This window comes from Pinus tabuliformis, chromosome 8 (assembly GCF_031772625.1).
Source record: "Pinus tabuliformis cultivar Carrire ecotype Pingquan chromosome 8, CPIR1, whole genome shotgun sequence".
NCBI classification, from domain to species: Eukaryota; Viridiplantae; Streptophyta; class Pinopsida; order Pinales; family Pinaceae; genus Pinus; species Pinus tabuliformis.
The window spans coordinates 657,568,631-657,587,106 of NC_142294.1; the positions used below are offsets into that span (position 1 = coordinate 657,568,631).

Consider the following 18,476-nt stretch of genomic DNA (forward strand, 5'->3'; position numbering starts at 1 on the left):
TATATGTATACATATAATTATTTGAATAATAACTATGGTAATTTATATTATTTGTTCTTGAAATTCTCTAAGGTAGTAAAAAAATATATTTCCTACAATTAACATGCGTATAATATATTTATCCTTTCTAATTGAGGTTTTAGAAAAATACATTTTGTTAATATAGTTAATTTATTACATAATATTTTTTTCATAATATTAAAAATAAATATAATTACGTTAACTATATTCATAAATCTAATTATATGTATACATATAATTATTTGAATAATAACTATGGTAATTTATATTATTTGTTCTTGAAATTCTCTAAGGTAGTAAAAAAATATATTTCCTACAATTAACATGCGTATAATATATTTATCCTTTCTAATAAACATAATTCATCTTTGAATTTCTTTCAATCTAAAATAATATAACAATTTTTTTCATATAAATTGTAAATTCATATCTTTAAGAATATAATATATAAATGAGATTTATAAAAAGACATTTTCTTAATATATTTAATTTTTTACATAATATTAAAAATAAATATAACTGTGTTAACTATTTTCATAAATTTAATTATATGTATAAATATAATTATTTGAATAATAATTATAGTAATTTAGATATATGATTAGTATTTTAAGATGATTAAATTTGAATTTTTAAAATAATAAGATGGAATGATATTTTAAAGATTGCATTTTAATTTAATTTTGAAATTCTGAAAATTAATATATATATATATATATATATATATATATATATATATATAAACTAACGAATTCATCATTTTATAACAATGTTAACCTATCTCCAAAAAAAAGCCTAGGTAGAAGGCAATAACACCCACTAACTAAAAATCTAATAATTAGGCATTAACATTAATAACCAAATATATTATCAACAATTAATTGCATAATTTTATAAATAGTTATGGTATTTTTTGAATAATTTAATAATTATGCATTAACATTAATAACCAAATATATTATCAACAATTAATTGCATAATTTTATAAATAGTTATGGTGTTTTTTGAATAGGTTTCCTTTTGACAACCAGATATATCATTAACAATTAATTACATAATTTTATAAATAATTGTGAAATTTTTGTGGATTTTTTATTAAGTTTCCTTTGATGACCATGTTTTACAAAATATTTGAAAAAAGTAATTTGTTATTAACATTTTAATAACAAATAATCTAGTGATTATGAAGATGAAAAATATGATAGTATTAACAAAAAAAAACACTAGGAACAACACTATTGTGTCTAGTAGCACTAGTGAGTAACATTTTCAAAAAAATTATAATGAAATGTTCAATAAACAAATTTCAGCTATATAAAAGCAATCACTTTCTATCCAATTGTTTCTTATTAATAATTTATATATTAGTTTGCTTTAGTGATTAGTGATTAAGTATAAGAAGAGTGGTATAAAAAAGTTTGTTGAAATTATTTCCAGACCACCCCTATCAAATATGACAATATTGAGCACCTATCAAATATGACAATATTGAGCACTTTAATGCACAAGGAACAATTCCCCATGATGCATACAGAAAAGCATATTTGGAGGATTAAGACTTTGAGGATCACTACAGCTGAACAAGGGATGTTAACATAGGTAGATCCTTTAGTTTTCATTCAATATTTGAGCGCTTTCACAGACTTTCCTTAGCAGTTTCACAGACTTTCCTTAGGGTCAAATCTCTCTCGGTGTTGGACGTATTTCTAAGTATTATTGTATCTAGTGGTTTATCGCTACAGCTGCACCAGCTGAAACAAGGGATGTTAACATAGGTAGATATTTTAGTTTTCCTTCCATATTTGAACACTTTCACAGACTTTCCTTAGGGTCAAATCTCTCTCGGTGTTGGACGTATTTCTAAGCATTATTGTATCTGGTGGTTTACACAAAGTTTTGACGTCAAATGTCTAAATGCGAAGATTTTCGTAATCATGTGACATTTTAATAAAATAAAAAAATCTCTTACCTTGCTCATAATTGGTTCCATAAGGTATCTGAGTTTGTTATTGGATAGTTGGGTGGTTTGGGAAGCTTGAAAAGAGAAACCCCTTAAAAAAAATCCCTTAAGTATGGACATGTAGCTCAATCTAGTGGTTTGAGAGACTTTTCATAATTACAAAATGCTGCAGAATAAGAAATAGAGGGTAGTCGTTGATTTGTTTAATAATAAAATTCAACGAGTGAGTTCAGTCATCGAAAAGCCCAAGGATCTTGACTCTTGATGGCCTCCACCTCTTCGGGAGTAAGGTCATTTTCAATGTTCCGCATCCCTCGTACATTTTCTGATGTGTACTCCGCAGCAACTGTATCCGCAATAGTTTTTGGCATACCAAGTCAAGAAGAGTCGCGATATCCAGATGCTGGGCAGCCAGTGCAAGTTGATTCGGAGTGGGAAGATCCACTTTCACGAATTCCACACAACATGGGTCAACGTCATCTTTAAATTTCCGGGTACGTAGGGGGTGATGAACATGGTATGTGCAATACTTGATAATCTTTTCTAAAATGTCGCTGGACACAGACGGTAGAGGAATGGGATTTTCAGAGCCGAACTCCTCCATTACGTTCTTTATTATCACCGACTGAAACGCCGCTGCTTCTGGGACGTCGAATATTCTGCCATCGGAGCTCTTCACTCTCACAACATGATCATTACATACCTTCGCGTCCTGTTGCCATTCTGTTTCCATTTCCATTTCCATTGCAATTGCAGGAGATGATTTTGAAGTTCCTTCGACCCGGAACGTGGACGTATACTATTTTTTTTATACTGACAATCTGTATTCTTAACCATTATTATTTCTTTCGCTATGGAACGAAGAACTTCTTTTTGTTATGATTTGTAATCTGTATTGATGAAATGTAAGGTGTGCATATATATATGTTGAGGATTTTTCTGGTAAAATCCCAAAAACACACAAACAAACTGAACACAAAGACAATGCTCTGTTTTACTCCAGGATCTTTAACACAGGGAAGTTTCAAAAATTTCTGAGAACATAGTATTACACACCCATAAAAAGATTTTTATTCATTAAAATAAAATTCCTGATACAAACTTCATCCTCTTTCACTCAGAAGGATTCACCAAAACATTTCAACAAATTACTCTGTCTCCTTCTGAGATTTTACACTGCTGTGTGTAAAAACCTCATTTACATTTACTGGTGTGAAAATCTTTTACATATACTGCTGTAAAACAATTTTTACATATGCTTGCCAAAATAAAACATTATGTGCTCCTGCACATTACAAACAAAACTTCAGCACACCAAATATTACATGCTCTGTTCTAATCTTTTCTTCGTCTTCGCACTGCTGTGCGATCCATACATACAAAGTTAACCTCTCAAGAAAATCTCCCCTGCTTCTTCTTCTATGCACTGTTGTGCAATATTCGCCTTACTCATTACACTGCATTACTTGCATAAAAAAAACTCATCATCCTCACGCTGCTGCGTTTCACTGGTCTTCGTCTTCGTTCTGTTCTTCATTCACCCCATGTGCAAATGAAAACATTAAACATTACAGCTACGAGCCCTTTTCATTTCATTCGTTATTTTTCATTCACCCTTGCACTGCTGTGCATGCCTCAATTGTTCTTCACACGAAATATGAACATACGCTGCCCCTTATCACTCTACGCACTGCTGTGCGATGCATACTCTCCTTGCTTCACACAAAAAATGGTCAACGCATATATAAAATTTTTATATCAAATACATATATGTTTCCCCTTTTTTGCATTACGAAATCTATGACATTGCACTGTATGCAAACCCATATCGTATATGTTTTATATGTTAACAAAAAGATATGATAATAATGCACGCCGTAAAAACTTAAATACTTCTACCAACTTTCTACGACTAGCATTAACCTTCATTAAATATTTTCTGAAATGCTGGTCAAACAAAAGCGTTTACTCCACGTAATGTCATTTTGCAGGCTCGTATGCAGGTTGGATTGAGGGACGACGGAGATCGTTGAGCTGAATCGGACGATTGACGGCGATTTCAGGAGCCCCTTTCATGTTGAGCGTTATGTCCCGATGGAGCAGTGGTTTTACAGAAGGTACAGAGGACGCGTGTCCAAAACTGATTGCGTCGGGTGAGAGTGTACGGAAACCACCTGCAGACCAAAGGCGGTCCGATAACGTTCAGTGGTTTTCCTGAGTTGTTTTTCCTACTGCGTGCTGGCTGAGTCGGCAACTGACTGTGTCGTCGTCGCTGTCCCTGTACAGCAGTTGGAATTAATATTCCAACACTCCCCTTTAATTTCAACTGCTGGGTTATCAGTCCTACCCAGACACTTCATCAAAAATTCGAAACTTTTCTGATCCAATGGTTTGGTCAGTATATCTGCTACCTGCTCCTTCTCTGCTCTCATGGGAGTTTTAATTTCATATCTCTCCCCTATAAGAAGATTCATTCGATAGAGTTCTACCAGGGTCTTCATCAAATCTTCAATCTCTTCCTCTGTCATATTGACAAGGGTGTTGGCAGTGAAGCCCATCTCAGCCATCTTGGCAAGAGTTACATATCAAACTCTATATTCTTTAAACAGATCTTCAAGGAACTTTAATTCCTTTCTCCCATTCATGGGTTCTGCCCATTTCCTATCTTTAACTCCATCTTTTAAATAAACAGGGTCATCAACATGACTAGATAAAGCAAACAAAGAATTCATACCTTCATTTGTTGCCTCTTGTTCATTTCTCCTCAAGGGTGTCTCTTGCTGCCCTTGCGTTGGCACTGCTGTTTGGGGATGTACTTCAACCATCTCCTCATCACCTTCATCACGAGACAAACAGTTTTTATTATTCACTGTTTTCTCTAAGCTTTCATCACAAGCTTTCTCCTCAATGAACTGAGGTTTTGCTGTCTTCACTTTCTCCATGCCTTGATAGGCTGTCTTGAGAGTTTCCCATGCTTCTTTGGATGTCTTAGCTACTACTATCCTTGGAAACACACTCTCATCCACTGCTCGATACAAGAAGTAGAGGGCCTTAGCATCCTCCTTATTATAGTTCTTCAACAGCTCTTCTCTGCCTGAGTTAAGCTATTAAACTCATCATCATTTGCTGGTTTTTCAAAACCATCCTCAACAAGTTCCCATAAATCTTGCGAGAAAAGAAAAGCTCTCATAACTATTGCCCAATAGTCATAGTTCTTTTCATTTAATAGTGGGAGCTGAGTATTAAACATACCCACGCTAGTGCTGGTGCTGGCCATTCCTTGCACTTCTTAACTATGCTTTAAAATGCTTGACTGTGTATTAAAATAACTCACTGACTTTAACAGTAACACAGAAAACTTGAGAAATACCTGGATCCTTTTGCTGAGACTTCACTCTGTTGGAGAAGATTTACTGTTGCAACAAAAAACTCCTCCCTTCAGCTTCCTTAACACCTTTAAAGAGCCTAAACCTGCTCTGATACCACTGTTGGTGATTTTTCTGGTAAAATCCCAAAAACACACAAACAAACTGAACACAGAGACAATGCTCTGTTTTACTCCAGGATCTTTAACACAGGGAAGCTTCAAAAATTTCTGAGAACAGAGTATTACACACCCATAAAAAGATTTGTATTCATTAAAATAAAATTCCTGATACAAACTTCATCCTCTTTCACTCAGAGGGATTCACCAAAACATTTCAACAAGTTACTCTGTCTCCTTCTGAGATTTTACACTGTTGTTTGTAAAAACCTCATTTACATTTACTGGTGTGAAAATCTTTTACATATACTACTGTAAAACAATTGTTACATATGCTTGCCAAAATAAAACATTATGTGCTCCTGCACATTACAAACAAAACTTCAGCACACCAAATATTACATGCTCTATTCTATTCTTTTCTTCGTCTTCGCACTGCTGTGCGATCCATACATACAAAGTTAACCTCTCAAGAAAATCTCCCCTGCTTCTTCTTCTATGCACTGCTGTGCAATATTCGCCTTACTCATTACACTGCATTACTTGCATAAAAAAAAAAAACTCATCATCCTCACGTTGTTGCATTTCACTGGTATTTGTCTTCGTTCTGTTCTTCATTCACCCCATGTGCAAATGAAAACATTAAACATTACAGCTACGAGCCCTTTTCATTTCATTCGTTATTTTTCATTCACCCTTGCACTATTGTGCATGCCTCAATTGTTCTTCACATGAAATATGAACATACGCTGCCACTTATCACTCTACGCACTGCTGTGCGATGCATACTCTCCTTGCTTCACACAAAAAATGGTCAACGCATATATAAATTTTTTATATCAAATACATATATGTTTCCCCTTTTTTGCATTACGAAATCTATGACATTGCACTGTATGCAAACCCATATCGTATATGTTTTATATGTTAACAAAAAGATATGATAATAATGCACGCCGTAAAAACTTAAATACTTCTACCAACTTTCTACGACTAGCATTAACCTTCATTAAATATTTTCTGAAATGCTGGTCAAACAAAAGCGTTTACTCCACGTAATGTCATTTTGCAGGCTCGTATGCAGGTTGGATTGATGGACGGCGGAGATCGTTGAGCTGAATCGGACGATTGACGGCGATTTCGGGAGCCCCTTTCATGCTGAGCGTTATGTCCCGACGGAGCAGTGGTTTTGCAGAAGGTACAGAGGACGCGTGTCCAAAACTGATTGCGTCGGGTGAGAGTGTACGGAAACCACCTGCAGACCAAAGGCGGTCCGATAACGTTCAGTGGTTTTCCTGAGTTGTTTTTCCTGCTGCGTGCTGGCTGAGTCGGCAACTGACTGTGCTGCCGTCGCTGTCCCTGTACAGCAGTTGGAATTAATATTCCAACAATATATGTGTGGAGAGATGTTATGGATCGCTAGCTCTCTTGAATGCATACGTATGTGTGGTCGGCTAGGCACTTTTTGTAAAACAATTATTTTATTAATCAAATAAAAGTATGGGCGAAGGGAAAATTTTCCCTTATTATAATATTTTCAAATATCATTATATATTGTAAATTGTTCAAATATCTAACCACACATATGTGCTCTTTTATCCGTACATTTTTCAATAAAAATAGCTATTGTTTTGAATAGATGTTTTGATTTTTACTCAATATTATTTCTACCATTTTTAATACTTATAAATCTTTTTAATCTCAAGTTTCTTAGTATTTACAATATATTGACTTTATTTTATATAAGTTTGAAAACCTTTTTATAAATAAATGTGATAAGGTATTAGTCAATAAAATGAACTTACTTAGCCTAAACAAGATTGTGGAAGGAAGTAAAAAGGCTTAAATATTAAAAGCATTTTTAGTCTCAATTTCCATGGTAAGGAGAGGAAACTCCTTGGGCTATATGCCCCAGAAAAAGCTTCTTGGGCTTAATTTCCATGAACAATGCATCTGAATTTTTTGGCATGACAAGTAGATATGTATATCATTAGGATGATTTTTGCACTAAGAATGGGCCATGAGGGTAAGAAAGGGCCATTTGAGTATCCTTGGGCTTAAGCACGATGACGGTCTCCTAGAAATTAATCCACAAAATCTTGCTAGGGAATCATTGCCATAAGAGTTGGATATGGATGTCACTAGGATTAGTAGCACGGTATTGATGGGTATCAAGGGCTTAACCATTGCCAGGGTAGGGAAATAATAGCCTCATGCCTTGGATGATGACTAAAGGAGGGAAGCAACAATGTCGGGTTGCTTCCTAGGCTCTAGTACCATGGATGCATCCATTTCATGTTGTATTAATCAACTAAACAACATTAATTTTATAGCCTTTCCTAGCACACGACTTCATTTGCATAAAATAATTTTTTCTTAAAATTATGGGTCTGTGTATTCCCTTGATTGTTCGTGCATTCTTGTCATCATCGTTGCAATTAAAGGTCATATCTATACAATTTAAAATCACTCTGTGCTTGTCCATCCAATCCATGTTGATAAAAGCATTTATGATCACAATTGTAGGACATTCAAATTTCGAATAATTCGTAATCCATTAATTTCTAATACATAATCTAAGAGAAATTTTGTGACCTTGCTTTAAGTCACATTAGCTAGATGCACTAACCATGTTTTTATATGTTTTGTTTTGATTAATTGAAAATATTCTACTAACTTAGTTGACACATAACTTTGAATAGAAATTATGTCTATAATGACTATAATAGTTTAAGCATTTATCTCACAACCTATTTTGCCCATTAAGGGTTAATGTTCTGCCTATCAGGCATCTATGGCTACATTGATGCTTTGAAACTTTTGGGCTACATCTTTCACCATGGATGCTTCTTGGATATGATGTATGGTTGCTCTATCATTCCCCTTTCTATTTGCATAATTTGAGGCTAGATGACGTTCTCCACAGTCTTAGTATTTTAGGGATTCCCTAGTAAAATTTCACTTTCCATTTTCAATATTTTTTATTATGTGGGATTTGGGATAGGTTTGAATGGGGTAATGAAATTTCTACTATAATTATCCCTTGAAAAATTTTGGTCCTCGCGTGAAATTATGGGGGTTGGAAGCCCTTTCCTCTGAAATATGATCTCTCTTTTTTCTTAGTGATTATGATTTACATTGTTCTATCTTCTAAATAAACTGTTGATGGCACAATTATTCTTTTATTATAAATTCAGTCATCATTTTTAAGTAATCAAATTCAATTTTATTCTAGTATGATGAGGAAATGTAGCTTAAGTTCCTTTATACCTTCTCCTTTTTGTAACATACCCAACCTCTCCTTTAACATTGAAGAAATGGGCTACCATGTAGGTTTTAACCCTGTACAGAAATTACCTGCATACGAATTCTTAAACAAAGAAAATAAACAATGCGAGAGCATAACCCATAAAACACATATGCACAGAGATTTTTCCCTGGATCCCAAAACCGAGACTACCAGCTTGATTTTTCATTATGTTCCTTTCAATGTTACAATACATATTTATACATGCCGAAGCATCCAATACCATGGACCGAAAACCATCACGTCCAATACCATGGACCGAAAACCATTGCGTCCAAAAAACATGTGCGAAAATCATGCACAAAACCATAGGTGGGTCCGCCCAACCTAACATATGGTCCAAAACCAAAATTTTCCGGGGTGCTGCCCTGGACCCCATAAAGTGGGGTTACGGGTGCCCTTCAAACCCAAAAATTAACTACGTGGAAAGAATATAACACAACCCAACAATCTCCCACTTGTTGTTTTCTTTCCACAGGGGGCCACAGGAGAGCTTAGTCATTTTTTTTCAGCCCTGAGATTCCCATTGCTTCTCTACACCAAGAGAACTTCTCAGAGCTCACAGATTTTGTCAATGCATTTGCAGTATTCTTCAAAGTGTCCACCTTTACCAGCAACACCTTTCTGTCTTCTATCATATCCCTCACAAAGTGATACTGAACATCAATGTGCTTTGTCTTTGAATGATAAGCAGGGTTCTTTGCCAAGAAAATTGCACTTTGGCTGTCACAGTCTATTCTTATAGCTCCCTGTACTAACCCCATACTTGAACACAATCTCTGCAACCAAACTGCTTCCTTGCTTGCATGAGTGGCTACCATGTATTCTGCCTCTGTAGTTGATAGTGCCACTACAGATTGTTTCTTACTCATCCAACTGACTGCACCTCCAAATAGGTTAAACACATACCCACTTGTAGATCTTCTCTGATCCAGATCTCCAGCCCAGTCTGCATCAACAAAGCCATGAATATCCAACACTCTGTCCAATCCTGGTCTTCCTTGGTAGCACAAACCATAATCACTAGTGCCACGCAAATACCTGAAAACCCGCTTCGCTGCTGTCCAGTGCTCCTTCCCAGGTTTTGACATAAACCTGCTCAATACTCTCACTGCATGTGCAATGTCTGGTCTAGTACAGACCATTTCATACATCAGGCTACCCACTGCACTTGCATATGGAACACGGGACATGTCCTCTTCCTCTTCTTGTGTCTTGGGACACTGTTCAGCAGATAACCTCACACCTACAGGAATAGGAACCTTCACCAGTTTACTATCCTGCATATTAAACCTCTGGAGTATTGTCTCGACATACTTCCTCTGGTTTAACCAGAGCTTCCTCTTTGACCAATCTCTTTTAATTTCCATGCCCAAAATATAGTTTGCAGCACCAAGATCTTTCATGTCGAATTTGGAGGACAATTGGGTCTTCAAATCCTGCATAATTTCTTTGTCATTTCCAACCAGCAACATATCATCCACATACAAGACCAGATAAATAATACAGTCACCAATTAATTTAAAATACACACAATGATCTGCTTTGCTTCTGGTGAAGCCAAGTCCCCGTATAAATGTATCAAATTTCTGATACCACATCCTTGGTGACTGTTTTAACCCATACAGAGACTTCTTTAACTTGCATACTAGTTCTTTCTTACCCTTCACTGCAAAGCCTTCAGGTTGCTTCATGTATATTTCGTCTTCCAAATCCCCGTGAAGAAATGTTGTCTTCACATCCATCTTTTCTACCTCAAAATCAAAAGCAGCAGCAACAGATAAAAGTAATCTAATAGAAGTTACCTTGGCAACAGGAGAAAAAATATCACCAAAATCAATTCCCGGCACCTGGGAATAACCTTTTGCTACCAACCAAGCTTTGTATTTCTCCACCTTTCCTTCTGCATTTGTCTTCTTCTTGAACACCCATTTGTTGCCAATGGGTTTCCTTCCAACCGGCAACTCCACCAGATCCAAAGCCTCATTTTTGTGCAAAGATTCCATTTCATCGACCATGGCCTCTTTCCAGAGTTTTCCATCCTCTGAATCCACTGCTTCCTTCACAGTTCTGGGATCATTATCAGTAACAGACAAAGCAAAATTTGAACTGAAAGTAGATGGACTATACCTTTCTGGCTGCCTTCTTTCTCGAACTGATCTTCTCACAGCCGGAGTTTGTGGCTCTTCATCTTCTAATTCCTCCTCTGCTACAGAGTCTGATTCTTCCTCCTTTGGCTCAAACTCTATCTTCTCAGGTTCCTTTGGTTGGACTTCATGTTGAATAACATCTTTTACCTCTCTGAACAACACATCTCGGCTGTACACAACCTTCCGTGTGACTGGGTTCCAAAGCTTATAACCCTTTAAACCATCCTTATACCCAATAAAGATGCACTTTTCAGATTTACTATCCAACTTGGTTCGTTTCTCCTTTGGAACATGTACATATGCATCACATCCAAATACCCTTAGATGTGAAAGAGAGGGTTTCTTACCAGTCCATACTTCTTGTGGAGTCTTATCCTCCAACGCTGATGAAGGTGATCTATTGATCAGGTAACATGCAGTATCCACCGCCTCTGCCCAGAATTCCTGTCCTAACCCGGCACCACTGAGCATGCTTCTTGCCCTTTCCATCAACGTCTTGTTCATTCTTTCCGCGACTCCATTTTGCTGAGGTGTATATGGAGTAGTCTTCTGCCGTGCTATACCACACTTCTTCCAAAATTCTTCAAATTCCTTGCTGCAAAATTCTCCACCATTATCTGTCCTCAGCACCTTTATCTTCTTCTCTGTCTGATTTCCCACCAGAGCCTTAAATTCTTTAAACCTGTCAAAGACTTCAGATTTCTTCTTAAGAAAATATATCCATGTATTCCTTGAGAAGTCATCTATGAATGATACATAGTACACAGACTTACCCAGTGATGGAACCTTCACAGGTCCAAACACATCACTGTGCACAAGCTCTAATATCTATTTCGTCCTCTTACCACCAGAGGGGAAACTCACCCGATTCTGCTTCCCATATACACAATTTTCACAGAAATCAAAATCCAGAGAGTTATTATTCATACCTTCTACCATACCTTTACCATGAAGTATTGGAAGGCCCTTCTCTCCAATATGTCCAAGCCTTTGATGCCACAACATGGTCTTCTCTCCAGAGACCACTAGATTCTCTACTCCATTTTCAGGAACCATAGAACTATTGCACCCATCAACAACAGTGCTACCTTGCAGCTTGTACAGAGTTCCAATCCGAACTCCCTGCATTAATATCAGTGCTCCTCGAACCATCTTGCAGGTATATTTCTCGAACACCGTCTTTACACCTACATCATCCAACTTGCTTACAGAAATCAGATTTCTGGCCAATGCAGGAATATGTAGAACACCCGGAAGTGTTCTAACCCTTCCACCTTGCAACTTCAACTTTACTTTTCCCCGACCAATGATTCTAGCCTTCCTATCATCTCCTAAGAAGACATCACCACCATCGTATTTCTCATACTCGCAGAATCACTCTCTATGGGGAGTGAAGTGAAAGGATGCACCTGAGTCAATCAACCATGCCTCATGATCTATATGTGTACTTGAAGAAGCCAAGTACACATCCCCACCTTCATCTGAGGTGGTTTTCACCTCTGCAGAAGGAGCATCATCAGATCCCTTTCCTTTATCAGGAGCTTTAGATTTACAATCCCTTCTGAAGTGCCCTTCCTTTCCGCATTTCCAGCACACCACCTTTGTAGGTTTTCCTGGAGATTTAGATCTCCCTCTAGATTTAGATCTCCCACTCGATGACTTATTTTTGTTTCTGTTCTGGGACCGTCCTCGTACAGACAAGGCATCACCATTCTGGTTGTCCATATTTTTCCGTCTCATCTCCTCTGTCAGCAAGGCTGAGACTATTTCATCAAACTGCAAAGCAGTTGCATTGCTACCTATTGCAATAACCAGACTATCCCACGAATCTGGTAGAGAACACAACAAACTGATGCACTTATCTTCATCTGAAATTTTAATATCAACAGATAATAACTAACTTACCACAGTATTAAATGCATTCAGATGCTCTGTCACCGAGTCTCCATCTTTCACCCTCAGGTTATACAACTTTTTCTACAGGAACAGTTTATTCACCAGAGACTTAGATTGGTACAAAGTCCCTAACTTGACCCACAAAGCCTTTGTCGTAGCTTCCCCTGATACATTCAGCAATACTGAATCTGAGACACACAATCGTATTGTGCTCTTTGCCTTCCGATCCAACTTCTTCCATTCTTCATCGATCACTCCCGATGGTTTAGTACCCGGATCTACCGCGATCCACTGATCTTTATCCACCAACAGATCCTCCATCTTGAGTTTCCACAACTCAAAATTCTGACCATTGAACTTCTCAATCACTATCTTTCCACTGCTCGCCATATTCTTTCACCACCAGAATCGATCTTGCAGATCTCCCACTGAACAGGGTCTACCACAGGCCCGAGCGAAACCCCTCAGCAACAAAGGCATCCCCTTGAAGCCAAAACAACTCTGATACCAAATGTAGGTTTTAACCCTGTACAGAAATTACCTGCATACGAATTCTTAAATAAAGAAAATAAACAATGCGAGAGCATAACCCATAAAACACATATGCACAGAGATTTTTCCCTGGATCCCAAAACCGGGACTACCAGCTTGATTTTTCATTATGTTCCTTTCAATGTTACAATACATATTTATACATGTCGAAGCATCCAATACCATGGATTGAAAACCATCACGTCCAATACCATGGACCGAAAACCATCGCGTCCAAAAAACATGTGCCAAAATCATGCACAAAACCATAGGTGGGTCCGCCCAACCTAACATATGGTCCAGAACCAAAATTTTCCGGGGCGCTGCCCCGAACCCCATAAAGTGGGGTTACGGGTGCCCTTCAAACCCCCTATTAACTACGTGGAAAGAATATAACACAACCCAACATACCAAACCACTCTGATAGGTACCACTTTGATACCGATATGAAACATACCTCACTGTAGTATACATCTTATTTTTATTTTGTCTCCTTTTTCGACACGTTGTAACTCGACACTTTGCTCCACCCATCGAGATAAAAATCTCAAACAAAATCTCAGAATTGTAGTGAGATTACTGCTTAAACGTAGTCATTATAGTTTAAGCTTATAATCCCACATTCTTGCGTTCTTGAAAAATGCTCAACAATTAATTTTAAATTGGTTATGGGATATCAGGATTTTAGGCCCTCCAGGGTTCTGGGTCAGCTATCTTGAATGACAGAGAAATTTTTAATCATCCTGTGTGCCATTAATTAACGATTGCTAGTGCTCGCTACTCTAAAAAAATTAATTAATACTATGTTATAGGATTCCAACCTCCAAAATTCCAGAGTGCTAGGGTGACATCATGCTGATGTCATCCTTGGCACATATTGACCTATGAGAGGTCCATGTGTCACTGGCATATGGGCCTTTGACTACCTGAAAACCCCAAAACTACTTGCCACGTGTTTATCCACAAGTCATGTTGATGTCACCTCTGGACAATAATATATTATCAACTGTCCCCGTCGAAGTGCTCAATCTAAGTCCCTGACTCTCCAATTAAATTAGCTTCACATTTATTTATGTGATTTTGGTGTTTGAGAAGCCTAGGACTTTTGACCTTTCAGGATTTCGTTTCCTAGATCTAAGACCCCAGTGCTCTAATTTAATTCCAAATTCATGATTAGTTACAAGATTCTAGGGTCCGACCTAAACAATAGTTCTCTAACATTAGTTTGTCGTTATGGGCTTTATCTATTGATGATCTCAGGTGCATCAAGCGACATAATTCTTGGTTATTAATTCAAATAATTTATGGAATCTAACCCTTTCAAGACTTTTTTAGCCACATAATTATTTGCTCGTTGGATCGCATGAATGGAAAATCTAGCTCCACCAACAGGACCCTTCCCACCTAGGGTTTTGGTATTCAAAGGGTAAATTTATCCAAATAATTTCTATAAAATTATGTCTTTTCTCATTGGTATTGCAATGAATCATTTCCTTTCATTTCCACCATGACTCTGACATGGGGCTTCATCTCTACCTCATGCGATGTCTTAGATAAGGATCTCTGCAATCTCCCCAAAGATAGGATTTGTTTCTACACAAGCATCCTCGAGCTGGTCTTCTCATCCACAGGTCTATCTCAAATTTATGGTTGACTCCCATATCTACATCAATATTTCATCACTCTTCCAATGTGACTTGAACGTGTTCCATGGCATTACTGGTCTCAAGCTTCGATGATAGCTTTATTGATGTATTCCCATCTCGTGGGCCTTCCCTACGTTCTCGTAGGGAATTCCTCACATGGTGGTATAGGTGCTCTTGTGTCTATTACCTACCACAGGCTTGGGGTGAGATTTTGAGACATTCCTGCCTTGCTTTCCATACACCAACAATTCCAAAATCCATGTTGACTTTGTGAGAGACTCGTTGGCACTATACCACACCTTCTGGTGCCTCATATTAACAATATACACTTTCCATTTCCATTGTTAGATAAAGAAATATTATTACTATTATATTTCAACATAAAATATTTAAAAATTAAATTAATCATGCTATGTTCAAATAATACACTCTGGTAGATGATATACTGACGCTACAGTCGGATAAATCCTTTTCTTTTCTCTTGTTTTGGTTTTGCACATGGGGATCATCTAGTTTGTATTCAATATCTAGAGATTTTTACAACTTTTACATAGAGCTAGATCACTTTTCGTGTTGGATGCATTTCTAAAGAATTGTTGTATTACAAGGTTTATAATTTTCTTAGGTTGGATGTATGTATGCCTATATTTTGGTAATTGTGTCAAACTTTAATAAAATAAAATAAACTCTTACTTTGATTAGAATTGTCACCATAAGGTATATGGGTCTAGGATTATTTTGGGGTCCAAGAATTTTGACTACAAATGCTCCTATACAGAACTAGATTAATATGGATATCTGGGTCAATCTGATGGTATAGGGGACTTTTCAAATGCTACTTTGTATAATGAGATATTTGCCCAAATATTTGTTTGTTGGCTCCCATCTTGGATATAACACATATTTCATTAAATTTGGAAGTTTTTTATTACAAGGCCTTCAACAACAATCATTCTTTTGTAAATTGCCATATTAACTTGATTCAACATTAAAATAATTTTAGTAATCTAAAACCAATTAGAAATTGTGAATAGGTAAAACATGGGGTTGTTATGTACAATAGCATCAATACACAATAGGAGTGTGCAATCAAAAATAAATTACATTTATAAACTTATATGAATACATATAACTAAATGAAATTCAATAAATAACTTCCCATTCATGTCCAGTATCAGTAGTGATTTTGTCTTCAAGTCATATTAGATTCTAATAATGAAATTATTTAAACCACAAATAAACTATTTAAGAATTGAAAACGACAAAAAGCTAATATGGATTGGAAAACCAATGTCCTATGGTGCAAAAAGTTTAAATACAACCATTTTTCACCTATCTCTTTAATGAGTCTAGATGGCCCACTTAACACATAATTTGTTAATTAATTATTCCATGTTTTATTAAGAAGAGAATTTTGTTTTACATAGAGTTTGTTTCAAAACAATACAATAAGAGATTAATACAGTCTTAATAAATTACGTGATATACAAGTAAAATTCAATAAATGGATTCCTTATTAAATTAAATGAGATGAGATGATTGCATATACAAATAGTTGTTTTAAGAATATATGAAAAAAAAAATTATGCATTAAAAATTGAATGCACTACAATTTAATGAGTAGTATTCACTTATGAGCCATCACCCATTAGCCTAAATAGTCCACTTAATACTTGTTATCAAGAAATTAAAAGACTTATTTTTCAAAAAAATGCATCATAATATATGGATATTATAAATCACATTTATATACTCATATTAATGGACATAACTAAGTACAAGTCAATAATATAATTCTAGCTCAAGTGATGATTTCAGTTTATTTAAAATACAAATTTACAAAAAAGTGACTTTAAATAATCAAATTAGATGCCTAACAATTCAAAAAGTTCAATGACATAATTCATCCATGATTGTGTCTAATCAAACCCTGATAATCCACTTATCAAATTATTATCATCATATATATGTTTTTTTAAGAAATGTAAAATTATTTAGAATACATTTTTACACCAAAAATTACATATTACATTTATGCACTCATATTAGTGAATTTTATATGTAAACAATGTATAACTCACTTTGTACCTTGTTGATTTTCAATATGATATGATTGCAGTTACAACCATTAATTGATTCAAGCGTATAAATTTATGAAAACTATCGATTGAGAAATCATATATCTTATGCTTCAAAAATATCAAATCATTTACCTATGACACATTTCCCATTAGCATTACTAGTAATTATGCATTGTGAATAGTGAATATTGCACGTAACATTTATAAAGTAAATTATTATAATTTCTTTAGTAAGAATAGCACCTTTGTAAATCGTCATATTAACTTGATTCAACATTAAAATAATTTTAGTAATTTCGAACCAATTAGAGATCATGAATAGGTCAAACAAGGGGTTGTTATGTACAATAGTATCAATACACAAAAGGAGTGTGAAATCAAACTCTTAGAAGAAATTGATTTAAGCTAGATCATATTAGTATGGCAACTCTAACCCCCTTTCCCCCAACCTACCGGGGATTTGTTGATTGAATGATGGTGAGTGAAGATCTTATTGTAAATGACAACAATAAGTGTCCCTTTCATTTCTTTGAAACTAGTCTACTAAAACCTTAGTAAGATGTTCTTGTGCTCAATTTCCTACGATCCCTATGTGCCTTTATGAAGCACTAATGAGGGGGTTATTGTTCATCTTCATAGCATGCAAACATCCACTATAAAAGTTATACATTGTTGATCTAGGTATTTCAAGAAGGTTAGGCACCATTGATCTATCTCCACTCAAATCCAAGTACATCAAATGGGAGTTCTTAAATGGGTATTCAAGTCATTTCATTATGATGGACAATGCCACAAATTGAAGTAAACAAGAAACTTTAGTGGTGACTTCTTGTAAGTAGTGAAGGCAAGGGCTTTCAAATATTAGCACAGTTGAAGGTAGTGTGGATATTGATCTCTCCTTGTCAACATTGTCAAAACCAATAATAGTCTCTATGTAAATTTAGTGTCAACCAACTGTATGGAAAGCCATGATTGATCATTACTTTCACTAAGAAGAGAAAATGATAAGCATTTTTAATAGGGAAGAAATAAGTGTGAAACATAACTCATGTATTTTAGTTGAAATTTATATAATTCCCCGTGTTCTTCAATTATTAAATACTTAATGTAAATACAAATAAATTATCATTAAGATATTGATTTTGAAGATTAAATATGTATTAAAAGGCATTCATCTATGACACTTGATTTTTCATGTAGTCAAAATAAACCACTTAAAGTTTATTATCAATTATTTCGAATTAGTTTTGTATATGATATATCTTTACTTACATTAATAGCTTTATTTCAAAAATAAATTACAATTATAAACTTATATGAATACATATAACTAAATGAAATTCAATAAATAACTTCTGAGTCTTGTTGGATTCTATGAGATTATTTTAAGTACCAATAGT

The 18,476-nt window shown here is 35.5% G+C and overlaps 1 protein-coding gene across 1 annotated transcript; it reads right to left on the reverse strand.

Annotated features, from left to right (window-relative positions):
* Nucleotides 1–2,210: 2,210 nt before the first annotated feature.
* Nucleotides 2,211–2,726, reverse strand: LOC149237305 (uncharacterized). The gene has a single exon (XM_089369226.1). The coding sequence runs from the start codon at nt 2,724–2,726 to the stop codon at nt 2,211–2,213; it is 516 nt and encodes a 171-aa protein (XP_089225352.1).
* Nucleotides 2,727–18,476: the final 15,750 nt, after the last annotated feature.

What these genes read in the sequence shown, in the direction of transcription:
- LOC149237305 (XM_089369226.1), bottom strand. Translation starts at nt 2,726, where the DNA reads ATGGAAATGGAAATGGAAACAGAATGGCAACAGGACGCGAAGGTATGT.